A 19,410-nucleotide genomic window follows, 5' to 3' on the forward strand; every position below is an offset into this window, starting at 1 on the left:
ACCGCATGGATGAACTACAACAATTGTACATCCCTGTCTGGCGTAAAAATAAAAAAGGGAAGGTGGCTCAACCGTGGCTATCAAAGGAAATCAGGGATAGTATTAAAGCCAAGGAAGTGGCATACAAATTGGCCAGAAATAGCAGTGAACCCCGGGGACTGGGAGAAATTTAGAACTCAGCAGAGGAGGACAAAGGGTTTGATTAGGGCAGGGAAAATAGAGTATGATCGGAAGCTTGCAGGGAACATTAGGACGGACTGCAAAGGTTTCTATAGATATGTAAAGAGAAAAAGGTTAGTAAAGACAAATGTAGGTCCTCTGCAGTCAGAATCAGGGGAAGTCATAATGGGGAATAAAGAAATGGCAGACCAATTGAACAAGCACTTTGGTCGGTATTCACTAAGGAGGACACAAACCACATTCCGGATATAAAAGGGGTCAGAGGGTCTAGTAAGAAGGAGGAACTGAAGGAAATCCTTATTAGTTGGGAAATTGTGTTGGGGAAATTGATGGGATTGAAGGCCGATAAATCCCCAGGGCCTGATGGACTGCATCCCAGAGTACTTGGAAATAGCGGATGCATTGACAGTCATTTTCCAACATTCCATAGACTCTGGATCAGTTCCTATGGAGTGGACGGTAGCCAATGTAACCCCACTTTTTAAAAAAAGGAGGGAGAGAGAAAACAGGGAATTATCGACCGGTCAGCCTGACATCGGTAGTGGGTAAAATGATGGAATCAATTATTAAGGATGTCATAGCAGCGCATTTGGAAAGAGGTGACATGATAGGTCCAAGTCAGCATGGATTTGTGAAAGGGAAATCATGCTTGACAAATCTTCTGAAATTTTTTGAGGATGTTTCCAGTAGAGTGGAAAAGGGAGAACCAGTTGATGTAGTGTATTTGGACTTTCAGAAGGCTTTCGACAAGGTCCCACACAAGAGATTAATGTGCAAAGTTAAAACACATGGGATTGGGGGTAGTGTGCTGACGTGGATTGAGAACTGGTTGGCAGACAGGAAGCAAAGAGTAGGAGTAAATGGGTACTTTTCAGAATGGCAGGCAGTGACTTGTGGGGTACCGCAAGGTTCTGTGCTGGGGCCCCAGCTGTTTACATTGTACATTCATGATTTAGACGAGGGGATTAAATGTAGTATCTCCAAATTTGCAGATGACACTAAGTTGGGTGGCAGTGTGAGCTGCGAGGAGGATGCTATGAGGCTGCAGAGTGGTTTGGATAGGTTAGGTGAGTGGGCAAATGCATGGCAGATGAAGTATAATGTGGATAAATGTGAGGTTATCCACTTTGGTGGTAAAAACAGAGAGACAGACTATTATCTGAATGGTGACAGATTAGGAAAAGGGGAGGTGCAACGAGACCTGGGTGTCATGGTACATCAGTCATTGAAAGTTGGCATGCAGGTACAGCAGGCGGTTAAGAAAGCAAATGGCATGTTGGCCTTCATAGCGAGGGGATTTGAGTACGGGACAGGGAGGTGTTACTGCAGTTGTACAGGGCCTTGGTGAGGCCACACCTGGAGTATTGTGCACAGTTTTGGTCTCCTAACTTGAGGAAGGACATTCTTGCTATTGAGGGAGTGCAGCGAAGGTTCACCAGTCTGATTCCCGGGATGGCGGGACTGACATATCAAGAAAGACTGGATCAACTGGGCTTGTATTCACTGGAGTTCAGAAGAATGAGAGGGGATCTCATAGAAACGTTTAAAATTCTGATGGGTTTAGACAGGTTAGATGCAGGAAGAATGTTCCCAATGTTGGGGAAGTCCAGAACCAGGGGTCACAGTCTAAGGATAAGGAGTAAGCCATTTAGGACCGAGATGAGGAGAAACTTCTTCACCCAGAGAGTGGTGAACCTGTGGAATTCTCTACCATAGAAAGTTGTTGAGGCCAATTCACTAAATATATTCAAAAAGGAGTTAGATATAGTCCTTACTCCTAGGGGCATCAAGAGGTATGGCGAGAAAGCAGGAATGGGGTACTGAAGTTGCATGTTCAGCCATGAACTCATTGAATGGCGGTGCAGGCTCGAAGGGCCGAATGGCCTACTCCTGCACCTATTTTCTATGTTTCTATACTTACTTTCTCTTAATGAAATTTAGCTGTCATCTGAAGAAGCTAAATTCTAATAGCTTTTTTTTGAGGCGTGTGAAGACGAAGAGAGGTAGTCCTAACTTTAAGATCTTCTGTCCGGCATGTTGAACTATCATTACAAATACGTCAATTTTTGATGAAGGTCTGCCAAGGATGATTTCCGAATTGAGCATCAGTTTTTTTAAAAAGGGGAACAGATAGACTATACAAATGAGGCATTACATCACTTCAGCCTTTGAAGATAAAATATTGCCAACAAGCCCTATAACTGTTCGTAATGATACCATAGTAACAATTCACACTAAGCTAATTTGAGCCCAGGATATTCTATCTCAGCAATTTAGACTGGCGTGTAGGATTAACCACTCTTTATTGCATAGTACATGCTAAATTAGTACAGTATAAGACTACTTATCTAATTTCCCTATCTGTCAAAGGTATATCATTAATGCATTTGCAAATTTACTGCATAAAACTGCAACAATATGCTGCTGTGATTAAAAAGAGAAAAAACTGGAGTGCAGCCAATGTTCGTAATGAAACCAGCATACTTCATCCAAATAGTAGGAAAACAGGACTCTGGGCACATAAAGATAACACTAGCTTTCCCTTTGGCTATATGATTCATGCCACTGAATTGTTAGATCTCGACTTGGGTCTAGAAATTGTAAGAAACATTTATTATTCAAGTGCAAGTATTGTTGCCACAGCTGTTTAAAAGCCACTTACGATATAACTCATTCTTGGCTAGCTTGATATTTATAAGGGTGTTGAGAGTATTGGATGTTACAGATCAGTTGCAGGATCCAAACATTAACTAAAGCAGGACACTATTCATTCTAAAATAGGTAATTCAGTGCCGCTAACAAAAATTGTAAGGACATTTGAATTCCATTTGTAATTTAGTTATAGCACACACAAAGAAAGAACTTGCATCTATATAGCACCTTTCACGACCTCAGGGCACTTTATAGCCAAGTGTAGTCACTGTTGTAATCGTACCATAGGAATTTTTACATCCACTTGAGAGGGCAGATGGGGTCTAGATTTAATCTCTCATCCGAAAGACAGCACCTCCGACAGTGCAGCACTCCCTCAGTACTGCACTGGAGTGTCAGCCTAGATTTTGTCCTCCAAATCTCTGAACCCACAACCTTCTGACTCAGAAGTGAGAGTGCTACTACTGAGCCATAGCTGACACAAAATCATACTATGAGATACAAGTCTGAGACTAGTACTTGTTCAGAGGAATGTAGAGCTGGAAGATCCGAATGATACTGCTGGCTATTCCATTACACTCTGGCCGTGGAAAATAATGTTTCCAGCATGTTCAAAGCCCAACATCTGTAGGTGCGCAGAGATTTAGCTGTCTTGCAGCCATTCTACAAAAATGCAAAAGATTAACTTCAAGTTTAAAAACGTTGTTCTTTAAATTTACTTCTTGCTAGCTGCAGTTGTATCTACAAACTCACACATAAAACTATGAAAAGGAGAATAGTGTATATTTTTAGATCTGTAATATTTCACTTGATGCCTGCAGCCAATTTATTTTTTCTGATTGTGCAACATTCAATTTGATGTGAAATGTGACTCTTCAGTACAAGTAACAGAATTAATACTGTGGCAGATATTCACAAATCTTTATAGTCACTCTGCTACTCTACATCTACAGCTGTCACAACACCATCCACACAGTAATATTGCAATGAAACTACACTGTGTTTGTAAAAACTGCTACACCAAATCAGTGGAGACTGATTTCAATGTATGTGAAGAGGAAGCTATGAACACCTGTACCAGGCTGGATAAGCAGCAGACAGGTTGAACAAATCCTGTAGTCTCAAACAGGAATAAACGACCCAAAAACTGAATTATTGGAGAGAAATATGAAAATTACAGACTGTCAAGATGGTTTAATTTCAATCGAGCTGTGGAATTTGTCTTAAAAACTGAAAGCAAACTTTCATAAGAACATAAAAAATAGAAGCAGGAGTAGGCCATAAGGCCCCTTGAGCCTGTTCTGCCATTCAATAATATCATGGTTGATCTGATCATGGACTCAGCTCCACTTCCCTGCCCACTCCCCATAACCCCTTATCCCCTTATCGTTTAAGAAACTGTATATTTCTGTCTTAAATTTTTTTAATGTCCCAGCTTCCACAGCTCTCTGAGGCAGCGAATTCCACAGATTCACAACCCGCTGAGAGAAGAAATTTCTCCTCATCTCAGTTCTTAATGGGCAGTCCCTTATCCTGAGATCATGCCCTCTAGTTCTAGGCTCCCCCACCAGTGGAAACATCCTCTCTGCATCCACCTTGTCAAGCCCCCTCATAATCTTATACGTTTCTATAAGATCACCTCTCATTCTTCTGAATTCCAATGAGTAGAAGCCCAACCTACTCAACCTTTCCTTATAAGTCAACCCACTCATCCCCAGGATCAACCTAGTGAACCTTCTCTGAACTGCCTCCGCAGCAAGTTTATCCCGTGTGGTGGCTGATGTGCAATGGTCACCACACGTTAAAAAAATTCACGCACAGGCATCTTCCACCCCCTCAACTTGAGTTCAGGACTGGAACATCAGGTCCTTCATTGAAACATCTGTGAACTCTCGTGGAAGCAAGTCATCCTCGTTAGAGGGACTGCCTATGATGATGATGATCCTTTCGTAAATATGGAAACTAAAGCTGCATGCAATATTCCAGGTGTGACCTCACCAATATCCTGTACAGCTGTAACAAGACTTCCCTGCTTTTATACTCCATCTCCTTTGCAATAAAGGCCCAGATACCATTGGCCTTCCTGATCACTTGCTGTACCTGCATACTAACCTTTTGTGTTTCATGCACAAGTACCTCCAGGTCCCGCTGTACTGCAGCACTTTGCAATCTTTCTCCATTTAAATAATAACTTGCTCTTTGATTTTGTTTCTGCCAGAGTGCATGACCTCACATTTTCCAACATTATACTCCATCTGCCAAATTCTTGCCCACTCACTTAGCCTGTCTATGTCCTCCAGCAGCCTCTTTATGTGCTCCTCACACATTTTCCTTCCTCCCATCTTTGTATCATCAGCAAACTTGACTACATTAAACTCAGTCCCCTCTTCCAAGTTGTTAACATAGATTGTAAATAGTTGCGGTCCCAGCACTGATCCCTGCGGCACCCCACTCGTTACTGATTGCCAACCCGAGATTGAACCATTTATCCCGACTCTCTGTTTTCTGTTTGTCAGCCAATCTTCTATCCCCCCCCCCCCCTTAATAACTGCAATGAGAATTTGGTTTTGTTCATTTTTTTTAAAATACGTTAACTTAAGGGACGAAGAAACTCCTTTGTTACAGTGCTGTTGAATTATTGCTCTTACCACCCTTTGCAATCTTAGGTCTAACGGATTTGCATGTCATCTTTGCGCTGGGGTCATGTTAATCTTCTCCAATGTTCCAATTTTAGTATATGTGCTGCCAGTTACAGACATACAATCAAATCTATTCCTGTACAGTATATGTGTCATTAGAGAAACGAAAGGTTAGATTGGCAGAGGCTTGAAGGTGGCAGGCAACTCCCCACACTGACTCAGTTCAAGGCTGGCGGTCTAAGGTTACACAATATCATTAAATAAATGTAAGCGGCACTTTCAAAATGAGTATTTTTTGCGTATGTATTTTTACTTTCGTACTCTAATCGTGTTAGTGACATCCGTCAAAATAATAAATAAACTACAGGTTGAGCGTCCGAAATCTGGAAACCTCAGGACCGAGGCCGTTCCGGATTCCAGGTATTTCCGGATTTTGCAATGTCTTTGCCTGGGTCGAGGTAGGTGGGGTCTGGTAGCCAGGTAAGGGGGAGAAGTGGGGGGCCGGGACCGGGGGGAGAAGGGGGAGCCAGGGCCGAGGCGAGGTCGGGCTGCCGAGGGCCGGGGCGGACGAAGTCGGGCCAGGGTGAGGTCGGGCCGCCGAGGGCTGGAGCAAGGTAGGGCCGGAGCGAGGTCGGGCTGCCGGGGTGAGGTCGGGTCGGGGCAAGGTCAGGCCGCCGAGAGCCGGAGCAAGGTCGGGCCGCCGAGGGCCGGGACGAGGTTTGGGTGCTGAGGGTCAGGGCGCCGAGGGCCGGAGTGAGGTTGGGCCGGGGCGAGGTCAGGCCGCCGAGAGCTGGAGCAAGGTCGGGCCGCCGAGGGCCGGGACGAGGTTTGGGTGCTGAGGGTCAGGGCGCCGAGGGCCGGAGTGAGGTTGGGCCGGGGCGAGGTCAGGCCGCCGAGAGCTGGAGCAAGGTCGGGCCGCCGAGGGCAGGGGCGAGGTTTGGGTGCCGAGGGTCATGGCGAGGTCAGGCCGCCGAGAGCCGGGGCGAGGGCTAGGGCGAGGTCGAGTGCCGAGGGTGAGGTCGGGGCGGGCGAAGTCAGGCTGCCGAGGCGGGGGTGTCTGGATTTCGGAATATTTTCCAGTTTCCAGATGACCCCACCACGGATCGGCCTGGTGTCCGGATTTCAAAACATTCCGACTTTTGGAACTCGGGATTTCGGACTCTCAACCTGTATTTGATTCCAAAATGATAACTTTTTAAAGTCCATTCAAGAGTCATTTCCAGGCTCTTAATAAGAAATGACAAGAGAATGACGAGCATCTATAGACAAAATATTCTATGTAAATTGGCAGCAGGTAGGAATTGATGTTAAGAGTGTGACATTTTATGGTCAGATACAAACGCTGTTTCATTCTGGCCTAATCAAAACAGATTAAAGAGCAGCATTGCGGTTAAGTAGAGATGTAAAGAATGGTATTCGAGATATGCAGACAACCTTGACAGTGTACAAGGAATCCAATAGGTAGGTTGATTTGTAAGATGAGCAAATGCATATGAGAAAAGTGAAGTGAAGAGTAACATTGAATCCAAGATCATTGGGAACACCACCAGTTGCAAAAAGAGGATTTTTAAATATATGCACGGTAAATAAAGAGTGAAGGAAAGGATTTGTTCACTTAAAAATGTTTTTATTCTGCAGGGAATCTGAATTATTAAATTGTTTGTTCACATCTCCAGTCTTAGCTTGGTTCTGCTGTTAGCATTCTTGGCTCTGGGTCAGAAGATTGTGGATTTCAGCTTATAGTCTAAACTGACGGGAGTGTAGATCAGAGATGTTGTGATTTGGATGAGACATTAAACTAACGTCTTGCCTGTTTATTTCAGTGATTTAGATATATGTTCAGAATCTTAAGGCTGTTCAAAGAAGAGTAGAGAGTTTTTCCAGTGTCCAACTGTGCTATGTTGTGAATACTAAATGGAAGTTAAAAACCTGGTCGATCCATCCGAATGGTGTTAACCATTGAAAGAGTCTGACCTTTTTTATGTCCGTGGTTTCTGTAGCTAAGTAAGTATGAGCTTTCTTTGATTTTGGACTGGATCTGGGAATGGTTTAACCTTGAGTTGAGGGTAGAGTAACACAGCAACAGGATGTGACTGCTCTTTCCAAGAAGTGGCTTTATAAATCAAGCATCTAATGCGATCATTCTGTGCAGGTATATATTTTCATAGATAAATGGTTTGTGACAGTTGGCTTTTGAAAACGAATGGCTTGGCTATATTGTGCCGTGTTTCAGAAAGATTTTTAGTGGCTGCCAGAGGTTGGAGGGCAACATCAGAAGGTTTATCGGTATAAACTTGGCTCTGTGTTTTGACTAGAACCAAATGTGGTAGAATTCCACCAAATTATCAATGTTAACCCTTTGAGCACTAAATCGCTTTTTTAAATGAGTGCTTCAAATCTCACTGTCGACATTCAACATTTTCAGTGTAAGGTATTCATTACAAGTTATTGTTCTCTGTGACAGCCTCTGCTATTGCATTGATAAGTGCACCTAAATTATTTTTCAAATAATAGTCATTGTATGAATTAATCCATTTTTCTTTAACATTATTCAGACATTAGTAGTAAACAAAAAAAATTGGTGTTCAGTAAAATTCTCCATCTGCTTTCATTCCTGTATCCTTTCAGAACAACTAAAGTATGAATTAAATAAGGTGCATTATTAATGAGACAATGAATTTTAAATAGCAGTAATATGAGCAACCTGGGCCAAATCGAATCCCCAATAGTTAGAAAAGTGTCCTTATGTGCTACAGTTTTATGCTATGTAGTAAATGAGTCTTAATAACTGAATATTTGGATGAGCAATTGGATTAATTTGTTTTTAAAACCTCTTTATTATCTCACAGACAGTCAGTACATTTCTCAAATCTTGAAACAAATTATTTCACAATTTGAAGGGAAGCATTAAAAATTAATACACATTTTATTGTTATGGCTGTTTAGGTTATGAGATGATTGGTAATTACATGTTGAAACCGATTACCAGTTGCATCTTTAAAAGACGGAAAGTATTATGTGTGGTTCTGACTTTTAAATTCTATTAAATGAGACATTGTAGACTAGAGATAACCATCCCTCTTAATTGCTGTTTTGAATTTTTGCTGTGCTAACTAAGCATTATTTCAAAACTTTGAAGAATTATATTTTTGTTAGATTTGCATTAAAAGAGCATTATACTCCAGAATCTTTTAGTTTAGTCTGTTGGGTATCTGACACATGGAATCTAATAGGGTTGGCAAGAGCCTCACCTTGGAGATCTCCAAATATATGCAGGGCTACTGCACGTGTTTAACCAGATAAAAATGTGCAAAGTATCAGAAGCACTCATCCCATTAAGCCTTTGGCTTGTAGGCAAAGCTGGAGCTGTGTTTAGTGTTGGTATTCGTGTTGCAGCAAGGATGGAAGTTGATTCATGAGGAGAGATTGTCTACCCTCGGACCTTACCCTCTCGGGAAGAGAAGGGTGAAGGGGGACTTGATATTTATCTTTTAAGATTTTTACAGGTTTGAAGAATTTAGATCCAGGAAAGTTTTTTCTATTGGGCACAGGATGCAAGGAGTGGAGGACACAGTTTATGGTTAAGGGTGTCAAAAGAAATAGGAAATGTAGGTAACTTTTGTTTTAGTAACAAGATGTCGTACTGTAGAACATTTTGCCAGCAAGGACAGTGGAACAGAAAACCATGATTGCTTTTAAAAGGAAAGAGGATACATGTTTATTAATTGAAGAATCACAGTAAGGAAATTTAGAGGTGGTTTGGAAGAGTAAGCCAGAAGGGCAAAAGGCTTCTGCCCAAAACATTACAATGTTTATATGAAAGTGTGTTGTCCATTGCTAGCAGTACACAGTAAGTATCATAAAAGTATCATAAAACTGTGATGGAAATAAGAAAGATACTCATCAAATAGTTACTTTAAATATTATTTTATTGAGCAAGTCGATTCATTTTTGTGTTTAGGTATTTTGTGATGTAAGCAAGAGAATTTTGCTCGTTTAGAACTTTTCCAATAGTTTTATACTTATCAGATATTAAAACAATTGAACATCTGTATTATTGAAATATTTGTATTTATTTAAATATGATAGTTAAATATATTAGAGGATTGCAGTTAAACCTCTCATAAGCAGGGCAAAGTAGGGAAGTCATACTGCAGCTATATAAGATATTGGTGAGGCCACACCTGGAATACTGCGTGCAGTTTTGGTTTCCATATTTACGAAAGGATATATTGCTTTGGAGGCAGTTCAGAGAATGTTCACCAAGTTGATTCTGGGGATGAGGGAGTTGACTTCTGAGGAAAGTTGGGCCTCTACTCATTGTAATTCAGAAGAATGAGAGCTGATCTTATCGAAAAGTATAAGATTATGAGGGTGCTTGACAAGGTGGATGCAGAGAGGATGTTTCCACTGATGGGGAGACTAGAACTAGGGGGCATAATCTTAGAATAAGGGGCCTCCCATTTAAAACTGAGATAAGGAGAAATTTCTTCTCTGAGGGTTGTAAATCTGTGGAATTCGCTGCCTCAGAGAGCTGTGGAAGCTGGGACATTAAAGACAGAAATAGACAGTTTCGTAAACGATGAGGGGTTATCGGGAGAGGGCGGGGAAGTGGAGCTGAGTCCATGATCAGATCAGCCATGATCTTATTGAATGGCGGAGCAGGCTCGAGAGGCCATATGACCTACTCCTGTTCCTATTTCTTATGTTTTTCTCCTTCGACCAGTCAGAAGCTTCACCATACAGGAATTAATTTTTTTCTCTCTCTCTCCAGTTTTGCATCCTTCTCTCTTGAAACTGCTGCCTCTTGCTGGGGCACATGGTTGACTTATAGGGCTGGATTTTGTGCAGGGTCAGCGAGCGCGATCGGTGGTGGGTCAGGTGGGAAAGTGTGTCTTGGCTCAGTGGGTCAGTACCCCAATGTGAACCCGCTGCCACACGCCTTTCCTTGATGTTGGGTCTGTGAACGCTGAGCAGACCCGGCACACAACAACAGGTTCACAGCGGGGGACCCAATTCAGGTAATTAGTGACTTGTTTAGAGCCACTTAAGAATGAATTTCAGCTCACCTTCTGCATTCGACAGCTCGTCCACAGGGTCCATGCCGGTCAAGCTGAGGGAGGAGTTCAGTGGCGATTGAATCAGCTGTTGAGTTGACAGCTTCAAATGTACAGTAAAAGCTTCCACCTTAATCTTCCCTCAGCCACAAACTCTTCCTCACTGCATTCTCACAACAGATTCAGGATGCTGCAAGTCTTTGCACAAGTCTCCATCCAGTCTGACCTCATTATCTCTCTCACCATTGACAGATGGCTTCTGTCATCTCTGCTTCACCTGCCTTCTATTCCATCAGCATGGGTGCCCTTTATACTCTCTCACCTTGTTCCTCAGAATTCCACCACGATCAGCCCAACACCAACAACAACCACCAACCATTTCAACAATCACCTGATGCTGCACAGGACAGAGGGCATCAGCACCCGACCAGGTTGTTGCCCAAGAGGCCAGGGATGGCCTCATCATGACCAGATTTACTTCAGTTGATGCTGTACAGCCTGGCTGCCACATAATACACCAGGTTGGCACCTCCCCACACCAACACCATAAAGCATCCCTGCAATGCCCAAGCCATTCCTTTCATACTCATCGCCATTGCGGGCGTTATCATTATGTCTCACCATTCACTGCAACTCACCAAGCCACTTCCAAAGGTGCACACAAATCTGTCCAAGAATGCAAAGTGTTGAAAATAAGGGTTTCAATGTTTGACAGCACATTAAATAAACTCTACATGAGCATTGCATAAAACACCCAAGTTTGTAATTAGTTGGTATGATCACACTAGGATGAGGGTAATTATGAGGGGTGGATAGTGAGATGGGGATTTGATAATGTAGATAGGGAGGGATGGATGTAGGTGCAAGGTAAGTTGGTGTGAGTAAGGATGTGCAGGGGTAGGGTAGGGAAGGCAGAATGATGGGGATGTCATGAGAAGCACAGCAGGATGAGATTGAGTGTGGCTTTGTACTAACGTTTCATGATCTACTGAGATCATTGAAACCTTTGTGGCACTGCACCCAGATCCTCCTGACCACATCCCTGCTTATGCCCTCCTCTGCAATATGCAACCAGACGGTGTTGATCTCCTTGCATATGGAGGGAGTCATGGAAGAGCCTGGGTGCAGCCGTGCACCTTTGTGCAGTGTTTGCAGCAGAGCACTGACAGCACAAATGTCAAAATAAAGTTGACCATGGTCCCTTTAAGGAAACCGGCTGATGATATGTCATTAAATGGCGTCATCAGACCCACTTTATTCAATTGGCCCGGGATACGCACTGGGCGGACTTAACAAGCCCAATCAAGGGAAATTCATTTCAGAGGCTGGGATGGAGACAGCAACGGGTCGGGACCCACCACCGACATCGCCTGCCATGGACCCGCCAAGGTCTGCAAAATTACAGCCACAGTATTTTGCCCCAGGGGCCCATTATTCATGGGAGACAGTGATTGCCAATAAGCTGTTTGAGAGAAGAATCATAGTTGAGCCCGATTCAGTCCTTGCCCGATACCCACCCATGTGCATTTTCCAGCATGAGTCACCAGATAGTAATCAGCAGTGGAACCCTAACTGATTTTTCTTTCCCAAGCCCAGGCACTTAAGGGCAATTGTAGTACCCTACCACTATCTCAGCTGAAATAATTAAACTCAGCACACATCAGAAGTTGATGTGGAACCTTCCTAGTCAGTCTCACTCAGTTCTACACTAGACAATAAACTTACTTACTATACACCACCAATGTTCATGAGTTCAAACCACGATGAGAAGGATTACTTTGCCAGGCTTTGAGATAATGTGGTTTATCATGTGTTTCTTTTCCTACTGTTAGGTTTAATAAGCTCACACTCCAAGCTGGACCAAATGATGTTGCACAAAAATGATAGTGGCCTTTCCATTATAACCAGAAAGAAAGCAGTTTCTACTGAAAGTATTACAGTCTCAACTCTGGCATCACCTCCCCGACCTTCACCATCTGCATCGTGTGAATCAGGTTAGTTGACAATATTAACGACAATTGCTCAATTCTGCAGTGATGATCAGAAAGTGGTCTTCAAAGCTCACACTTTATTCTTTGGATTCTCACGTAATCCTGCACATGAAGTACTTAACAAATAAACTGTGGCTCTTACCAGTTGCTAGCTCTTGAACTAATTAACCAATGTTGGTAACATTCATTGGACCCAAACATAGCTTTATTCATTCGAAACTCTTTTGAGTTCACCTGTGAAAACATAAAAAACAATAAACGGTGCCACCCGACCTGGGTGACACTCCAGACATTTTCAAGGCCCTTTTTTCCCCCCCTTTTTTTTTTTTTGTTTTTTTTTTTGTTTATTCATTCGAACCTATGATTCTTTGTGTAACAGCTGAGTTGTAGCTTGCTTAAGAAATCTGAGCCTGGCTTCATAACACAAACACACAACACATTTTAAAGCTGGTTAGGTTCAGTTGCTTTAGGTTTGTTTTTTTTCTCCTAATTTTGTTCTGTTTCCTCCCTTCTCTCCGGAAAGTACTGAAAGGAGTGGCCATTCCTCATGTGTGAGCCTCGATGGCCACTTGACAGTGAATAATGAGCAAGAACCCTGGCTCATTACCCCTTCCAACCTACTGATGCCCATTGTGCAGCTGATGTTTGTATGCTCACTGCAATTGTACCTAACTGGCTCATTAGTTCTCAAATTGGGCACTTAATACTGCACTCCACTGGAGGCATAGTGCTTCCACTTATGAAGAAATTATGAATTTTGTTGATGTATTACTCTAAAGAAGACATGAAGGGGCAACATTGGTGGCAGAAGTTTCTTCAGGGATATCACCCATCTACACTACGGTTCAGGAGATTTTTCCAGTGATTAAATGGAGCCAAAAAGACCAGAATAATGCCAAGTTCAATCTATAGTCTATAGACCCTTTCACCCACTCTCACTGCACCACCACCACCCCAGCAGCTGCCGAGGCCAAGAGTGTCCCATGGAGCTGTTAATCATTTCATTTAATGTTTCTATCTGTAATTTCCAATCCTAACCAATTCTAGCTCGTTGTTGAATGACTTAATCAACTCAACTGATTCTGATGGGAGTCTGATCCACATATTCATTGATGTATTCAGGATCAGAAAGAGCATTATCATCTATCTGCTGGTCCAGAGTATTTGATAACCTGAGGGCAAAAAAGATTGTTCTGTTCTCTAGTCTCAGTTGCAGTGACAGCACTGAGGTTGGTGTAATCGATGGGGAAATTCTTTTTTTTTTAAAAAACATTTCTGCCACTTCTGAATTAGAAGGTTGTGGGTTCAAGTCCTACTCCAGGGACTTGAGCACATAAATCTAGGTTGACACTCCAGTGCCGTGCTGAGGGAGTGCTGCACTGTCGGAGGTGACGTCTTTCGGATGAGTTATTAAACTGAGGCCCTGCTCTCTCAGGTGGATGTAAAAGATCCCATGGCACTATTTCAAAGAAGAGCAGAGGAGTTATCCCCGGTGTCCTAGCTAATATTTATCCCTCAATCAACAGAACAAAAACAGATTATTTGGTCATAAGAACATAAGAAATAGGAGCAGGAGTAGGCCATATGGCCCCTCGAGCCTGCTTCGCCATTTACTGCGATCATGGCTGATCCGATCATGGACTCGGGTCCACTTCCCTGCCCGCTCCCAATAATCCCTTATTCCCTTATCAGTTAAGAAGCTGTCTATCTCTGCCTTAAATTTATTCAATGTCCCGGCTTCCACAGCTCTCTCAGGGAGCGAATTCCACAGATTTACAACCTTCTGACAGAAGAAATTCCTCCTCATCTCAGTTTTAAATGGGCAGCCCCTTATTCTAAGATTATGCCCCCTCGTTCTAGTCTCCCCATCAGTGAAAACATCCTCTCTGCATCCACATTGTCAAGCCCCCTCATAATCTTATACGTTTCGATAAGACCACCTCTCATTCTTTTGAATTCCAATGAGTAAAGGCCCAACCTCCTCACATTGCTGTTTGTGGGAGCTTGCTGTGCGCAAATTGACTGCCACATTTCTCACATTACAACAGTGTTCATTGTATTTCATTGGCTGTAAAGCACTTTGAGATGTCCGATGGTCGTGAAAAACACAACATAAATGCAAGTCTTTCTTTTTATACATTAAAATTGAAGAAAAAGAGAGCTTGCATTTATATAGCATCTTTCATGATCCCATGACATACCAAAGCACTTCTAAACCAATGGTGTTCTTTTGAAGTGTTACAACATGGAGAAACACAGCAGCCAATTTGTTCACAGCAAGGTCCCCCCAAAGAGCAATAAGATATATGACCAGTTAATATACTTCAGTGGTGTTGGTTGAGGGATAAATGTTGACCAGGACAACAGAGAACTCCCCTGCTCTTACTTGAATCGTGCCGTGAGATCATTTACATCTCTTTAGAGGGCAGAAGAGGCCTCAGTTTAATGTCTCATATGAAAATTAGAACCTGGGAACAGTTCAGCATTCCCTTGTTCTGCACTGAAGTGTTAGCCTAATTTACAGCATGACGAGGCAATATGGGCCATTTCTATTTTAAATGTGGACATAGGAACTTATAATAGAAAAAGTTGACAAGGAGTGCACACAGATAAAACATTTTTAATATATTAACTATTGATAATATCAAATCAAATATTGCATAAAACTAAGGACAGAATATGTGACATATGAATATATGAAATGGGAACAGAACTACATATACACATCTTGGTCTAATTATCTCCAGCCCTTTAATCCCACTTCATCTAAAGACTCCACTTGGTCAACTCCCCATGTGCAATGCCACAAGAGATCCATTGGTATTTTTACAATGATCAGTGTGTCTCTAATCATCTGCTGGAATATTTAATTATGGATGAAATTGATGATGGTAATTTGAAATGTGAAGTTCTTGTTATTTCCAAGTTTTAAAAATGTTGGTATGTCAGCTCATCTCTTCCCTTAAGACTTTGATCAATTTTCCCTCCACGTCAAGACAAAGAGTGTACTTTAGCCTCCAATAACAGACAGTGTTCAATTCGCTTAAAGCCATTGAGACCTGTTTGCGTCTGTTTACTATGAAAAGCACTTTTGTATTAATTAGGGCAATCCTGTCCGAAGCGCTTCTCTGCAACCCATGTGTTGAAGTAAGAAACAGAAAACTTAAGAAGTTGCCTTAATGAGAAAATGGAAGGTTTCTGAGAATTTCCTGTCATTAATAAGAGCTCCTTTGAAAGTCTTTGTTTAAAAAAAAAAACTTTTTTTTGCGGAGGAAAGAGATCTACAAATGAACCCAGCTGTTCGGTGAAACTTGGTGGGAATCTCTGAAGGCGTTCCTGGGCTTTAATAATGATAGCAATTAAACAAGACTGAAACATGACCTGCTTTGCACTAAAATGACTGCATTCCTGTATGATGCACGTGTTGAAAGCAGTTCTTGCTACATTTAGAAAATAGTGTTTAATTATCGATATAAAACAAAATCTTGTTAAACCAATTCTTTGAGATTTTTACAGATGTTTACGCAGGGTAAAACACATTTCCTTGTTCTATGCCTTCAAAATAGATGGTGCTTCCTAAGGTCTATGGTTTTGTCACCCCTCCCATACTATACAAGTGAGAGTATTATTGCGTGACACTGATCATGACAACATTATACATTTTATATTGGGGGTACAGGTAACAATGTTCCATGCTTCCAGTCATAAAGCTACTCCACCCCTTTTTGTTTATTTACATACAAATTAAACAAATAAATGCAAAGCATTTGAACTTAGATTCTCAACTGTGTAGTTTATACGAATATAAAAGAAACATGGACAAGAAAGCATCATTTGGTTAATTGAAGCGCATCCCTCCAGTAGCCTAACTCTCATTAAAGCATCCAACTGCAATTTGATGGCTCTAATGTTTTGACTCTACACCTCTGTGTGACAGATTATTCCAAACATTATATTACTGTATCTGTTCTAAATTTACATTCCACTCATTCAAATTTATGTTCTATGGCCCTATCTTCCTTCCTTATTTTGAAGCATTAATCTGGGGTTACTTTATCAATACCATTTACTACTTTAGATATCACAGTGTGATCATCCTTGATATAATTTCTAGACTACAGAATTTGAGCTTCTGTAATCGTCTTCACACAGAGTGATTGACAATTGAAATAGATTTCCAGATAAAGTAGTGGAGGTAAAGAAAGACCTGGAATAATTCAGGAAACAATGAGATGCTGACATGGACCGGGGGGGGTGGGGGGACTGTAGGGTGTTTCTGGATGGATGAATTAAGATAGGTGGAATGGCTTTACTCATCCTTGTGATCTTGTCATCCTTCCTCTTAGCTCATCCTCTTTATCTGGACACTGCGAGCAACGCTTGGTCAGTGTAGTGCACATTAATGAACTACAGTTGAGAATCTTTTCTAAGAGCAGTATTATATTACAGGTATCAATTGTTCAAGATATATGGCAGTGCGTCTGAAGCCATAACATTGTTATAGTACCTGCTAATGGTGGTCTCTTGCAAAGTGCACTTCGGATGATCTCACACTTTAATTACACGATACATTTGCATCAATACACAGGTGAACTTGATTCGCAACAACACAAACTCTCAACGGTAACTGGCCTTTTAAGTGATCGTAACTTTTGGTCTGTCAAAGAAACCAAACACATCTTAAACAGTTGCTTCAAGTATTTATTTGATATTTTAATCTGGGATAAGGCTAATGTAAGTATTCAATAAAAATCTGATTCTGAACACGTTAGCATTTGTTGCATGTACTGTAGTCCCAAATAAAGAGATAACTACTACTTTAACCCTTTGCCCTTCTCGAAGCTGTTTTTCATTAAGACCAGGTTTTTTATGTTCATGCTTTATGTCATATTCTTGAGGATACATTAAAAAAGTTTGTGGCAACGGAAGTTCAATGATCAAAAAAATAATTTCACGTTAGGTAGTAGAAGCTGTATTCTATTTCCTGAGCAAGTTATCTTGCTGAGTTTCACCAGTGGTACAAAAGGTACTTCAAAAATAAGCTGTCTGTAACTTCAAAAGCATTTTTAAACCATTTTAACATCAGTCTGGCATTGGACAGTGTATAGTCTCATACTGTGAAGCTAATTAAGTGATCACACATCTGGTGATTAAAATGATTCCTTTTGTTTCTCTCCATTCAGTTCAAAGTTCCAGTTCTTCACCAAGGAGAAAGCTGAAGAGGAGAGAAATTGAAGCTATTCAGTGTGAAGTCAGGAAGATTTGCAATTATGACAAAATTCTCGCAACAAAAAAGAACTTGGACCATGTCAACAAGATCCTGAAAGCCAAAAGGCTGCAAAGGCAGTCAAAGACTGGCAACAACATAGTGAAAAAGAGGAGAGGCCGTCCAAGAAAGCACCCTGTGTCGCTAGATGATGACTTCACAGACCAGATGCCAGTACTGGAGAAGTGTGTGGATCTTCCCAACAAGCGAGGTTTGAGGTACAATTTAACCCCCGAGACGCTGGCCACAGCCAGTCAGGACACAATCATGGACACAATTGAAGCTGTAATATGTATGGTACAGCAGCAGGAGCCTAAGTCAGATAAAGGCACCAAGAGAAAGCAGAAAAAGGAAGTTGGGCAAAAAGTGAAGAGACATAGGAAGTCCAAAGAATCTGAAAAAGAGGCAATCATCACAAATTCTAAAAGGTACAACAGTTTGAACATCTCTGCCACCAGCTACCAATCTACAGCCTCCAATCACTAATACCTTCTTGCACTTTAATGTTACTTGGTGAAAGAGAAGGGAATGACTGAGACTCGGATGTTGGATAATTTTAAAATAACCATTTTCTCACACAATCCACTATATGAAAGGAATGGCCTCATTCCAGCATTCACTGCATTCTTTACAAATACCAGACTCTCCTGTCAATGTCTGGTATTGTAATATGTCAATTCAGTTTCACAATTTTGTACAAACATTCCTTCTCCCTGTTATCCACGCTCTATCCACGGACCCATTATTTGCGAAGTGGGCAACATGTAATGGCATATAAAAGGGTAAGTTAGTACAAGTACTTTTGGCAGCCTGTTAGAAGAATGTATTAATGAAATGTTCCTTGGGAGGGCAGGCAGCAATAACATTACGCTTGCAACAGTGTTTCTTATATACTGGATTTATAATCAATATATGCTAGTTGATTAAAGGAGAAACAAACAAATTTTAAAATATTCTTGCCGTCATTCAGGCAATCCTGTACTCACAGAGCCTTAAATGCAAAAGTGTTATCCACATAAAGCACTTTCTGCTTCAGTTCAACATATGCTCTTGGTAACTCAGCAGAAGTAGAAAAACAAAGTCATGAAAGGGCATTTTCAATCGATAAGTGTCCCAGGTTTATTTTATGTAGTGAAAATAAATTTTCCCGCCTTGATGGACAACCCTGTCAGAAACTGACATTAATCAGAAATAATGGATCTGAAAGAGGTGCAAAGCGCAGAATAGATTCAGCCTGAACTTCTCAAGGGATCAGCTGGATTTCCCATTTACACCTACACTTCTATCACTGAGCATTTCCTTTGAGAAGCAATATCATGCAAAACAGTAAAAAGAAATTCAATCAAATTACTCTTTTAATGATGAGAATTGCATTTCAATTTTTTTTAAAGAAATAATAATTGATCTCCAACTCCCGCACTTGTCACTCAAATTTGAGCAATTATGTTCGCAAGTGACTTTCTGTAAATGTAGGAATTGATGTTGTAATCTAGATCATTTAAAAATATAACATTGTGTGCCCTCCTGTATGGCCTTACAGTTTTCCAAAGTAAATAGATGTTAACAAAGATTTTAAAAATATATATTTTCCACAATTATATAAATTTCACAGCATGCTTATTCAT

At 41.3% G+C, this 19,410-nt stretch overlaps 1 protein-coding gene and 1 non-coding gene across 4 annotated transcripts in view; one reads left to right on the forward strand and one right to left on the reverse strand.

Annotated features, from left to right (window-relative positions):
• The window catches only part of setbp1 (SET binding protein 1), a 388,820-nt gene extending 369,623 nt beyond the window's left edge, over window positions 1-19,197 (forward strand). For all 3 annotated transcript variants that reach the window (XM_070868414.1, XM_070868413.1, XM_070868412.1), the window contains exons 4-5: window positions 12,361-12,522; window positions 17,703-19,197. In XM_070868414.1, the coding sequence (XP_070724515.1) occupies window positions 12,361-12,522; window positions 17,703-18,271 (731 nt within the window). In that variant the 3' untranslated portion in view covers window positions 18,272-19,197. The remainder of the gene's footprint in view (window positions 1-12,360; window positions 12,523-17,702) is intronic.
• On the reverse strand, window positions 5,486-5,589 carry LOC139252768 (U6 spliceosomal RNA). The gene has a single exon (XR_011591562.1). It is a non-coding gene; the product is annotated as a U6 spliceosomal RNA (small nuclear RNA).
• Window positions 19,198-19,410: the final 213 nt, after the last annotated feature.

The sequence above is a fragment of the Pristiophorus japonicus genome, chromosome 2, assembly GCF_044704955.1.
Source record: "Pristiophorus japonicus isolate sPriJap1 chromosome 2, sPriJap1.hap1, whole genome shotgun sequence".
NCBI lineage: Eukaryota > Metazoa > Chordata > Chondrichthyes > Pristiophoridae > Pristiophorus > Pristiophorus japonicus.